Here is a 12,007-nt window from a genome sequence, read left to right as displayed (position 1 = left end):
GCAGCCCCAGTGTGGAGCCTCGCACCCCCCATGATAGATGTCCTGGCTCCCTCTGCTGGAGACGTGCAGCATCGTCGGCTGGGAGACGCCTTGAGGGGCTTCAGGTAAATTTAATGATTTCAATTAAATAGATTGGGATTTGTTTTGATAAGCAACAGAAAAAATATTTTTTATAATTACAAATCCTGGAACAAGTTTAAAATAAAGAAAACTATTGTTCAAAGTAATTAGATGTCCACACATGAATAGGCAACACACACTAACATCTGATTGGGGGAATCAGCAGTGAGTTTTCCTGCTTCATTTTGACGTGTGTCAAGTTTGTGTGTGTGTGTGTTGAGGTGTGGACGGTGGGTGTGTCAGCTCTACTCAGACTTGACGCCTCGACCTGTCAACTCTGTAAAGTAAAGTTCCATCTCCCTCAAAGTGCTTCACAAGGCAACGACTCAAACAAACAAGTCACCAGAGCCACAGAACTCAAAGGGAATAATTCTGAAAGTTAAAGTACGGCTCAAAGACCATTCAAAGTATTTGTACAAGGTAATAATACTTAAAATAATACTATAACAAAACAGATTGTAAATTAGTTTTTAGAAAATAAGTCTGAGATAGAAATTAGATAGATAGATAGAGCGATAGATGGATAGATAGATAATATACATTTAGAAATCAGACTCAGATAGTCTTTCTTCCATTCTCTCCGTCTGTATCCTAACCCGAGGGAACAGATCAACTTTCACAATGACTCACTTCATTCTCTTGACTCATTGCTCAATGCGCTCACAGTTCCTACAATTAAGATTTTTTTCAATATCGAAAGCCAACGCCTCAAACTCCACCTCCGCTGACGCGATGAGACAAGAAGGTTTATTTATTGTGGCTCATCCTCTCTGCACGGACAGAAGCGGCAGGAGTCGACAGACGTCCACATCACGTGAGTACAAACTTCTGTCTATACACAATTTGCGTGACTGAATTATTAAGCATTTGAAATTTGTATTTAATAAAACTGGAATATTAGATTGGTTTAGATTATTTTTTACTGTAGAAGTGGAAAGTTAAAATATCTGTGTAACTTTGAAAGAAGCAGAAAATTCTTCCTGTCAAAAGTAAAAACCTGAAAGATGTTTAAATCTTTTAAAAAACAGAAGAAGCAAGGTGGACAACGTTCTGCAGCCTTTTCCAAGCTGTAGAACTCATAACGCTCAAATCAAAGGCCGATGTTTCCTCCATTTTAATCATACACAGAATAATTTGCTTAGCAGATAGTTTTTCGTCTGTCTTGTCAAACTGGTTTAACTGAAACCTAAACGGCGCCTCCCTGTTTTTTTTTATTGTAGTGTCTCATCCTCTTCATATAGATAAACGAGAATGTGGAGCACCAGCTCTGGTAAGAAAATCCTCCTTTTCTTTGTTCTACATTTTCTTAGTTTTTCTAGATGTTTCAGTTTTATTCTTCTTGTAGTAACGTTGACTTTGTCTTGTGATGGATCTTCCCACAGACACCCACCCGTCAGGCTTTGACCTGACCACGGGGTTGGATGGGGGTAAAAAGGGGGGCCACGGGTCTGGAGATGTGAACAAACAACATGGAGGAGACCAGAAAAAAGAGGACCATGGTTCTCATGGCGGAGGAGGCGGACATGATGGTTCTCATGGCGGAGGAGGCGGACATGATGGTTCTCATGGTGGAGGAGGCAGCCATGGTGGTTCTCATGGCGGAGGAGGTGGCCATGATGGTTCTCATGGTGGAGGAGGCGGCCATGATGGTTCTCATGGTGGAGGAGGAGGCCATGATGGTTCTCATGGTGGAGGAGGAGGCCATGATGGTTCTCATGGTGGAGGAGGAGGCCATGATGAATCTCACGGTGGAAGAGGCGGCTGTGATGAACCAGAGAGAAGAGGCCACCATGGTGATGGTGGTGGCAGAGAAGGCTGCCATGATAATGATCGGAAAAGTCACAGCCCCAGTCGTCGTCATCGTCGTGGGAGTGGAGGTGGGAGCCCTAGACGCCGCAGTGGTGGAAGTGGTGGCAGCGGTAGCAGCGGTGAAAGCTCTGGTGAGGACGACGGCCACAGAAAGCATGGGCGCAAACACAAGAACAAGCACGGCAAGGGGCACGGGCCTGGGCAAGGCCGAGGGCATGGTCATGGTCACGGGCACGGAAGATGGTAGAAAGGTGAAAACTGGCATGATTTGAATTTCACAAATGGCCGATCATTAGAGAATTTCTCTGTTTTCTCAATGTTTTGTTTCTTGATTTTCAGGCGACCGGAGAGAACCCGATCAACAATCTGCACAAACCGATGTCGCTGATTAACTCTGCTGCAGAACAATGAAGTCAATCCTGTATCTGCACTTCAATAAAATGTTTCAAAGATGAACACAATCATCTTTTTGGTCCCTTTGTTTATACTGAATCTAACTATTAAGATATTACCCATGATCCTCCGCTTCCAGAACCAGAAGAGCTATGGCTGTAACAAATCCACCAAACTCTGTTGAGAATTCTTAAGATAAGGTTCTGACAGTTGAAGCTGTGACTCTCAGTCAGTTCTTCTCACAGGGGATCGAACCCACTCACCAAAGTTACAGACGGCTCAGAACATTAGAATTAAGATGTTAAATCAATCGCACGTGTTTTTATTGTGTCCTGTTGCCTTTTCACTGTGTTTTCATCGAGCTCAAGGGTGAAGGAAGTACTCATATACAAGTACAAATATACATTTAGAAGAAAAAGTACCTGATTAAATGTGATTCTATATAATGTAAGTATTTGACCTGGTTCCCCCTTTGAATAAAAGTATGAATCCATTAATTGATTAATCTACTGACAGTACAAATGATAATTATACAGCTTTATCATTTGATTCCCCTTTTGCAGAAACCACTTTACTCCTGTAGAATTGTCTTCTACTGCCACCATGTTGTCATTATGTGGTATTACAGGTTTTTAGCTTCACACACATGAACACAGTGGTTGTTCTGGTTCATTTTAGAGATTTATACTGGAGCAGAGCAGCAGCTGGATTTGAACCAATGACACCTGTAGGAGGTTTGAGCGACTCCACCCAGTGGGCAAGGCACCGGTGTCAAGCAGGTTTAGCAAGATTGGAAACCAGACCTGCGTCGCTACTTCTGTTTGGAAAGTTGAGAAGGAAGTGTTTCTTCTTCCAGATTAAACAACAACTCCACAATGAGGTTTCTGATTGAGATTCACTTCATCTGGACATGGACTGGACAGAGGGATTTTACTGGGAATCTTTGAATTCAGATTTCTTTCCTGCAACTTGCTGAAGTGAAGCTGATCCATCAACATTCTTTCAATGTTTTGCCGCTCGTGTTTTGCGTGTGTCGCAGCTCACATTGGAAATACTTGATATCTGTGGCTGAGTGGAAATGTGGACCCGGGTTGCATGTGGAGTCGGGACTCGCAGAGGAACTCTCTGCATGCTGCTGCTCCTCCTGCTCTGCTGCTTCGGGGGGGAGTGTGAGCTCCAGGAGTCAAAACCTGAGGAGCCGATAGGACTTCCTCCCGTCAAACCTTTCCCCGATGAGATCAATGAGCCTCAGGCCTTTCCCGAGGAGGAGAGGGCCTACCTCCCTGTGTTTACTATGGACTACCCCCGCATCCAGGTCCCCTTTGAGTTCACTCTGTGGATACTGCTGGCTTCCTTTGCCAAAATCGGTATGAGCCACGATGAACCGTGGTGTTTGTGCACCATGTTATAGTCGAGCCTAAAGTCAAATCTTTTCATTCTGTCTCCGCAGGTTTCCACATTTACCACAAAATCACCATCTGGATCCCGGAGTCCTGCCTCCTGATCGTCATCGGCCTCGTGGTCGGCGGCATCATGTACTCGGTCAAAGAGGAGCCCCCCGCCGTGCTCAACTCCAACGTCTTCTTCCTCTACATGCTGCCGCCCATCGTTCTGGAAAACGGCTACTTCATGCCCACGAGGGCTTTCTTCGAGAACGTGGGCACGGTGCTGTGGTACGCCGTGGTGGGGACGCTGTGGAACAGTATCGGCATCGGGCTCTCTCTGTTCGCCATCTGCCAGTTTGAGGTGTTTGGAGTTCAGGATATCAACCTGCAGGTCGGTGAAGGTCATGGGGGGGAGTGTATCAGGACTCTGTGACAGAGGAGGAAAGTGTGAAAGGTCAAAGGTCACCTGTGCATAAGAGAGTCGAACTACCTGGATACACTATGAAGGGAATAAACAGTGTAAATGTGACTCCCTTTATTTCCCAGGAGAACTTGCTGTTTGCCTCCATCATCTCGACCGTGGACCCTGTGGCTGCTCTGAACGTGTTCGAGGACATCGGCATCAACGAGCAGATCTACATCGTCATCTTCGGAGAAGGACTCTTCAACGACGCCGTCACGGTGGTGAGAGCAGGAGACGTGTGACCTGGAGAGCATGACCTCATTTCACACCCATTTCTCAGGGATTGGATCTATTGGGCTTTGATTTGTTTGGCTTTATATGTCTAGTTTGTCAAATTTGAAAAAGTTAAAGCCTCTTTCTGCACAAACAGCCGTCAGTGGATTATAATAACCACACTTGAAAACGTGATCATATTTGACTGAATCTCTTTCACCTCATTTGGCCCCCGGCTGGTTTTAAAAACAGGTTCCTTCTGCAAAAACCTCCTCCGGCTCAGGTTTGAGCTTTTTGTGATGTGCTGACTGAATCTGACTGAATCTGACTGAAGGTGTAAGAAACTATTTAAACTTTGATAACGTGTCACCACAGTGAGAAGCAGCCGGGGTCCTGTGCAGGTGTGACACAGTGTGTTTTCCACTGCGCCCCGTCGGGCCAGTTCCTTGCTGTTGAATGGGAATGTCGAGTCATAACTCACCTGCCTTAGCTTTGGACGAGTTTCACCTGGGAGTGTCACATCATCACCCCCTGGCACTGATGGTGTCAGACTGAGCCAGAAAGTTTTAAGCCAGTTCTTGAATGGGACGAGATTCATGAATGTTTGAGTTTAACAGATATCTATTGTTAAACTCTCTCCCTCCCCTCAGGTTCTGTACAGCATGTTTTCCTACTTTGCCTATCTGCCCGTCGCCGAAACGACCGACGTGTTCCTGGGGGTGGCCCGTTTCTTCGTGGTGGGCGTCGGAGGCATTCTCTTTGGCCTCCTGTTTGGCTTCGTGGCGGCCTTCACCACCCGGTTCACCCACAACGTGCGTCAGATCGAGCCCCTCTTCGTCTTCATGTACAGCTACCTGGCGTACCTGGTGGCCGAGCTGTTCGCCATCTCCAGCGTGTTGGCGTGAGTGAAGCACAAACACTGAGACGAGTCGGACGAGGGATCGCCACTCACCTGCATGTTACAGCTTTATTGAATCGGTCTCAGGGTTTGCAGACGTTGCAGCCACGAGAATAGTTGGTCAGATTCTCTAAAAACCTGTAAGATATGATTTATTGATTCCTTTCCCTTTCTACTCCAGCTCAGAAAGATGCAACTCTTTACCCTCAAGACTCTTAGAACATGTTTGTGCTACTTGTACAAACCTTCTCCTCTGCGTGACATCACCATGTGATTCATTGTTGTTGTTTCTCACCTGATAGCAGAGAAGTCGCAGATACACAAACTAGTAAACAATTCCCTACAAAATCAAGTAAGAGTAGATATTATCTCCATAATCTCCTTTGATTTCGCTCCATTTTAAAATACGCAGACATTTATAATCTGATTCTAATCGTGGACGCGTCTGTTTGAATTATAAACAAACCTCCCTCACGCACGTGTTTTGTTTCCCGCGTGCAGCATCATCACATGTGCCATCACCATGAAGTACTACGTGGAGGAGAACGTGTCTCAGCGATCCTGCACCACCATCCGTCACGTGGTGAAGATGCTGGCCACCATCTCAGAAACCCTCATCTTCTTCTTCCTGGGCGTCGTCACCATAACCACCCAGCACGAGTGGAACTGGGCCTACATCCTGTTCACGCTGCTTTTCGCCTTCATCTGGCGAGGACTCGGTGAGAGACGCTGAGGCTCTGTCCCCTCCCGGTGTAAACGCTGGTCTCTAATCAGTCTCTCTCCTGCAGGGATCCTGGTGTTGAGCCAGATCATCAACCCGTTCCGCACCATCCAGTTCACCTTCAAGGACCAGTTTGGACTGGCCTACGGGGGCCTGCGAGGGGCAATCTGCTTCGCCCTGGTCTACACTCTGCCCGAGACCGTCAACAGAAGGAACCTGTTCGTCACGGCTTCCGTCGCCATCATCATTTTCACAGTTTTCATACAGGTGGGCCAGATATTCACCTCCTGCTTCAGATTGTTAGTGTTTCAGTTCCTTTTTTTAGTCTTTTGTTTTCCTCTCTTATCTTTTAAGTATCTTATCTCATCCTTTTCTTTTTCAAAATATTCATAACCATCTGTCTCACTGGGGAATTTACCATTTTCATCACTTCCTTCTTTCCAGGGAATCAGCATCCGTCCCATCGTGGAGTATTTAAACATCAGAAGAACCAACAAAGTCATGACCTCCATCAACGTAGAGATTCACACCCGGGTAACGTCCTGCAGCATGTGTACTCTTCTCTTCTTGTTAGTTGTGTTGTGTTGTGACTGTTGTGTGTCTGGGTTGTGTGCAGACGATGGAGCATGTGGTCTGTGGTATCGAGGACCTCTGTGGACAGTGGAGTCACTATTACTGGAAGGACAAGTAGGAGGCTTTGTCATCTCCTTGATAGAACTGTTCTTCGCCATCTTGTCTTTGATGCGTCTCCTCCTCCTCAATGAGGATCAGTGTTAACCATCTTTGTGTCGTTGTTGTGCGTCAGGTTTAAGAAGTTCAACGATCGTTTTCTGAGGCGGATCCTGCTTCGAGACAACAAGGCCGAGTCCAGCATCGTGTCTCTGTATAAGAAGCTGGAGCTGCAGAACGCCATCGACCTCCTGGACACGCCCGTGTGGGACCTCAGTGCAGCGCCCTCTATTGTCTCCCTGCAGTAAGTTCAGCAGGCAGATCCGTTTCGGGCTGACGTGACGAGAAAGGACTGAGAGTGCAGTTTAATTAATTAGATTCAGATTCAATAATAACACAAAGACAGGAAGTAACACAGTGATTGATTAACACAACAGAAACTGTATCTGTCCACTAACAGCATCACAGCCACTAAACCTTGATGCCAAATCTAATTTGTCTCCAGCTGATGATGCAGATGGAAAAACATCTCAGTGATAATCAAGAAGCTTTATGTTTCATTAGCGTCTCTGGTTCACTGTGCGTTGCTCTCGCCCTCCGATCAGCGACGAGAAGATGGAGGCGTCTCGACCGAGGAGGAAGTTCCTGGCTGCTGACGTGAGCAAGATGCACGACATCCTGTCCAGGAACATGTACAAGATCCGACAGAAGGTGAAGTCATCGCCACAACTTCACAGAAACTTTCACCAGTACACATTCTACATCTGTCTGCTTTTGGGAAAATATCAACTTCAGCTAGAAACTGTATGTTTAGGTGTGTAATGCTCTCCACCTGCAGCAACATCAACCTACAGTGTGTGTGTGTATATGTGTGTGTGTGTGGGGGGGGGGGGCTCTTTGTAATTCCACCAAATATCTCTCAATGCATTCCAGACGATGGCGTACACCAACAAGTACAATCTGCCGGACGAGAGCCTGACCAGGGAGATTCTGATCCGCCGCCACGTGAGCATCAGACGAAGCCTTCGAGCTGAAAGTTCCCGTGAGAATGTGAGTTTTCTTCAGTTTTGTATTTGCAGACGTGTTTGCTGTGTTTTCTGTCCTCTGACCTCTGACCTCGACTCGTCCTCGTCTTCCAGTCGTCACAGAACCCCCCCCGCTCTCAGAAATACTTCTCCCTCCAACCCGGAGCCGATCTGGAGTCGTCCTTTCCCCTCAGAAGACGGAGTCAGGGTGAGTTCACAGGGATTTGATTTGTTCTCCCAGATGAATGAATCACAGAGACGTGACTTCGTGATCTTCAAATATTATTTTGATATTCAAATCCTTGAGTTGTTCCAGGTGGCAGCGAGCTGGACCGTGTCTCAGCTCGTCTCCAGTCGTCCAGTGCGTCGCCCCGCTCCTCCGCCCGCTCCTCCGCCCGCTCCTCCGCCCGCTCCCTGGCTGCCGGGAGGTTGAACACCATCAAGGAGGCAGGAAGTGCTGGGACACGACCCGCTGCCCCCCGGAGACGCAGCTCGGAGCGGGACGAGGGAGATGAAGACCCACATCCAGGTGGAGCAGGCGTGGAAGCAGAGCGTCCTCCTCCGCCTCCACCAGGCTGGGTACCTGAGAACCAGGATCCAGGAGAAGCTGAGGCAGGAAATCCTTTAATCAGACACTCGTCCCAGGGGCCTCGAGGTTCAGGGAGGTCGTGATGATCAGAGGGAAGTAGGTTCCGTCCGGTTGATGTAAATCTCCACATTCCCTGTTCGGCTCTTTTCTACAGAAATGTGGCTCTTGCGCTCTAATTCAACCGAGAGGAAGTTCACGTCCATCCTCTTCTAACTTCCACAAAATCGCACTAAAATAAAAACTGCAATTCTCAGTATTCTCTGTACGGTACACGTGTATGAAATATTTAAAGTTATACATTTTTTAAACAGCGCGATGTGATTTTTATGTATGAAATAAATCTCAACAAAACTCAACTCTCTTGTCTTGTGGTGAAAAAGCCATAATTGTCTTCACTTTAGATCCAATGACACAACGACATTAATCCATAATTAACTGAGCTGTCAATCAAACCCACACAACAAGGTCACGTCCACGCAGAATCTGAAAATATAACAACTCTCCATTTAAAAAAAACATATTCTTCTTTTACTGGTTATTAATATTCGCCATAACTCTCCTGTCCAAATGAGCAGATGGCAGCAAGTGGCTGCAGCTAAAATTAGCAGCAAGTGGAGGTTGAGCCAATGAATGTTAATTAAAAATAGGAAACATGGTTTTTAATGCAAAGTTACAAAGTACAAGTACAAGGTATACAAAATTACAGAAAATGTATGGAAAATATAGGTTTATGTCCCTTTCAAATTAAGAATATTTACACTGTGATGTTAAAAAGCATCAAAAACCATTGTGTTGTGTTGTTGTCGTGGGTTAGCTTGAATGCTAAAGTGTGGTTATAGAGCAGGTGCACAGTACTTTGTGTACTAGAGGAAATAAACATGAAGATTAATGTGTGTGTTTAAATAACGGGATAAAGCTGCATTTACAGATTCCACATGTACAGTTTAAACTCAGCATCTCATTCATGGTGTAATACGACACGGCTGTATTCCACCATCCAGAAGCAGGCCGAGGACCCACAGGTACAATTAAACCCAGGAGAGTGGAGCAGTAAACAATCTCCCCGTTTCACTTTAATGTCCAGTTTTATGAGTGTCTTTATATCTGAGGTCCAGAGAGTCAAAGGAGCCGTAAAACGTCCTGCTGACATGTTCCTGCTCCTGAAGGAACCAGCACAGCGAGAAGTCACGTTTTATAAAGGTTATTTATTATTTAAACTCTGTTTCTTTGTCATTTTTTATGTTTATATGAGTCAGAAAACTATTTTCTCTCAAAAGAAGCAAAGAACTTCAGGCACGGAGTTTTTAAAAAACTGTATTTGAAGACGTGAAACATCCTCAAAGTGTTTGTATTCAAAATCTATTATGATTTCATAGTAAATGGAAAATAACTACGTTCAGTGAAACAAGGCGCAGGAGTAATTCTTCTTCTCATAACCAAGTGTAACTCCCCCCCCGTTGAGGCTCATTACACAGGGTTTGTCTTCATTAGTCCTGCTGCTTCGCGGCTCTGATGAAAGACGTTCCACTGCAAGTGGTATTTACTGCAAAGCTCCAACACACTGTGAAATCAACTGTGTTGGAAACTGATAAAATAAATGAAATAACTACATAAACACAAGGGGAATATCGTTTATGAGTGGTAATTATAGATATGAAGATTAATGAAACCAGGAGAAAGACTTTACAGTTCATTTAAACATTTTCTCACACAGATCCTTTATGATTTGTGGGCTCTTCATGTGTTTTTATATATATTTGTATTCATATTTCTGTATATATATATATTATATTTCTTGTTTTCTAGTTAGGTTTTTCAATAACAGACTGTTTGTCTTTTTCTCTAAAGTGAATAGAAATCAGTAGAAACTCAGTTTATAGTGTTAAAAGCTTCTCTCGCTCGATGACTGTGATTGTTTTCTGGACAATAAATATGATTAATGGCCTGATAAACAGCCGGGTCATGAAATATGCATCATGCTCTTACATTTTTAATGAGGGCAACAGTTTAGTGTAATGTTCAAAGACAGGTCATGGAAGACGGATGGAGATTTAACCTCACGGGTGGATGTGAGTCCACGTTCGTGAAGTGATTTTCAAGTTTTCTATATCTGTTTGTATTTATATTTTCTAACCAAATTGTCCGTAGGTGAGAACGTGGACCCTGTGATTGGCTGGTGACCAGGATGTGCCCCGCCCCCTCGTCCAGCTGGGATTGGCTCCAGCTCCTCAAAACGATCAGTGGCACGTATGTTATGTTTTTACACGTTTGCTCTTTCTTAAATTTAACTTCCTGCAACTTCAGCTGAAATCTCGCTGTGTGTTAGTTTCATGTTCAACACAGTTTCTTTGGGTTGAGTGGGATCGACGGAATAAAAAGTAGAAGAAAGTAAATACAATTCTTATTCCATGTATAATTTAAACGTTTAAAATAATAATTAACCTGCTCCTCATTAAATATTCCATTACTCCAGGATGTTCTGGGTTTTCATCCTAAGCTACTGACTGAAGAAAACATGTAAAATACATTGTTAAAGTAAAACCTGGTTTAAAACATGTATATATCTCAGTATCTTTTGTTTCTCATCATGTCGTTGAAACAGCAGCAGGTTCACGACTAGTCAGAGTCTTTAGTTAAACATGAATCCATCAGTGTGAGTCCTTCAAACACAGAACAACACAATCCACACATGCTGTCAGAACAGCTTTCATGCAAACGCCAAACCTGCTGCCCTCAGATGCTTTGAATAGAAGCTCAACACCAAACGCCTGCAATATCTTGGCCCGGAGCACATTTGCATTCTGATGAAGAAACGTCTTGGTTCGTGGGAGGAGCTGGCAAACGTCCTGGTTTATGAACTGTCAGTCAACCGCATGTGAAGCTGCACGTACAGGAGTCGCTATGGAGGGAGGACCAGGGGGGTTATTCAGTGTTCTGCTGGAGGAGGGAACAAAGGAGGGAGCAATTAAATAAATAGTGTGTTTAAATAACGAAGAGGAGGAAGAGGAGGAGGAGGAGGAGGAGGAGGGTTTCCAGTCTTCAGCTCCCAGCAGCTTCAGCTTCGATCTGCTCAGAGCTGAAGAGGAGGAGGAGGAAGAGGAGGAAGAGGAGGAGGAGGAGGGTTTCCAGTCTTCAGCTCCCAGCAGCATCAGCTTCAATCTGCTCAGAGCTGAAGAGGAAGAGGAGGAGGAGGGTTACCAGTCTTCAGCTCCCAGCAGCTTCAGCTTCGGTCTGCACAGAGCTGAAGAGGAGGAGGAAGAGGAGGAGGAGGAGGAGGGTTACCAGTCTTCAGCTCCCAGCAGCTTCAGCTTCGGTCTGCACAGAGCTGAAGAGGAGGAGGAAGAGGAGGAGGAGGAGGAGGAGGGTTACCAGTCTTCAGTTCCCAGCAGCTTCAGCTTCGGTCTGCACAGAGCTGAAGAGGAAGAGGAGGAGGAGGGTTACCAGTCTTCAGCTCCCAGCAGCTTCAGCTTCGGTCTGCACAGAGCTGAAGAGGAGGAGGAAGAGGAGGAGGAGGAGGAGGAGGGTTACCAGTCTTCAGCTCCCAGCAGCTTCAGCTTCGATCTGCTCAGAGCTGAAGAGGAGGAGGAAGAGGAGGAGGAGGAGGAGGAGGGTTACCAGTCTTCAGTTCCCAGCAGCTTCAGCTTCGATCTGCTCAGAGCTGAAGAGGAAGAGGAGGAAGAGGAGAAGGAAGAGGAGGATGAGAGGGGGAGTCTCAGGAAACT

General features: G+C 45.6%; 2 protein-coding genes across 2 annotated transcripts; both read left to right on the top strand.

Moving 5' to 3' along the window:
- Positions 1 to 848: 848 nt before the first annotated feature.
- On the top strand, positions 849 to 2,390 carry LOC133933249 (uncharacterized). Its single transcript, XM_062380210.1, has 4 exons — positions 849 to 934; positions 1,341 to 1,390; positions 1,503 to 2,180; positions 2,269 to 2,390. Exons 3-4 carry the CDS (start codon positions 1,590 to 1,592, stop codon positions 2,338 to 2,340), a joined length of 663 nt encoding a protein of 220 aa, XP_062236194.1. The 5' UTR covers positions 849 to 934; positions 1,341 to 1,390; positions 1,503 to 1,589; the 3' UTR covers positions 2,341 to 2,390.
- Positions 2,391 to 3,143: 753 nt separating this feature from the next.
- Positions 3,144 to 8,641, top strand: LOC133933724 (sodium/hydrogen exchanger 2-like). Its single transcript, XM_062380916.1, has 13 exons — positions 3,144 to 3,689; positions 3,773 to 4,098; positions 4,254 to 4,391; positions 5,034 to 5,284; positions 5,783 to 6,000; positions 6,070 to 6,269; positions 6,447 to 6,536; positions 6,619 to 6,689; positions 6,808 to 6,975; positions 7,277 to 7,382; positions 7,605 to 7,721; positions 7,811 to 7,904; positions 8,013 to 8,641. The coding sequence occupies exons 1-13, from the start codon at positions 3,401 to 3,403 to the stop codon at positions 8,366 to 8,368; spliced, it is 2,424 nt and encodes an 807-aa protein (XP_062236900.1). The 5' UTR covers positions 3,144 to 3,400; the 3' UTR covers positions 8,369 to 8,641.
- Positions 8,642 to 12,007: the final 3,366 nt, after the last annotated feature.

The sequence above is a fragment of the Platichthys flesus genome, chromosome 22 (genome assembly GCF_949316205.1).
Source record: "Platichthys flesus chromosome 22, fPlaFle2.1, whole genome shotgun sequence".
Classification (NCBI taxonomy): domain Eukaryota; kingdom Metazoa; phylum Chordata; class Actinopteri; order Pleuronectiformes; family Pleuronectidae; genus Platichthys; species Platichthys flesus.
Note: the sequence above shows the minus strand (reverse complement) of the source record. Positions and strands in the feature narration are given on the sequence as shown.

Excerpts from the sequence above, each read along its gene's own strand:
- LOC133933249 (XM_062380210.1), top strand. The coding sequence starts at position 1,590 with ATGGAGGAGACCAGAAAAAAGAGGACCATGGTTCTCATGGCGGAGGAG. Across the intron at positions 2,181-2,268 it reads GCACGGAAGATGGTAGAAAG|GCGACCGGAGAGAACCCGAT; the intron begins GTGAAAACTGGC and ends CTTGATTTTCAG.
- LOC133933724 (XM_062380916.1), top strand. The coding sequence starts at position 3,401 with ATGTGGACCCGGGTTGCATGTGGAGTCGGGACTCGCAGAGGAACTCTC. Across the intron at positions 5,285-5,782 it reads GCCATCTCCAGCGTGTTGGC|CATCATCACATGTGCCATCA; the intron begins GTGAGTGAAGCA and ends TCCCGCGTGCAG. Across the intron at positions 7,905-8,012 it reads CCTCAGAAGACGGAGTCAGG|GTGGCAGCGAGCTGGACCGT; the intron begins GTGAGTTCACAG and ends GAGTTGTTCCAG.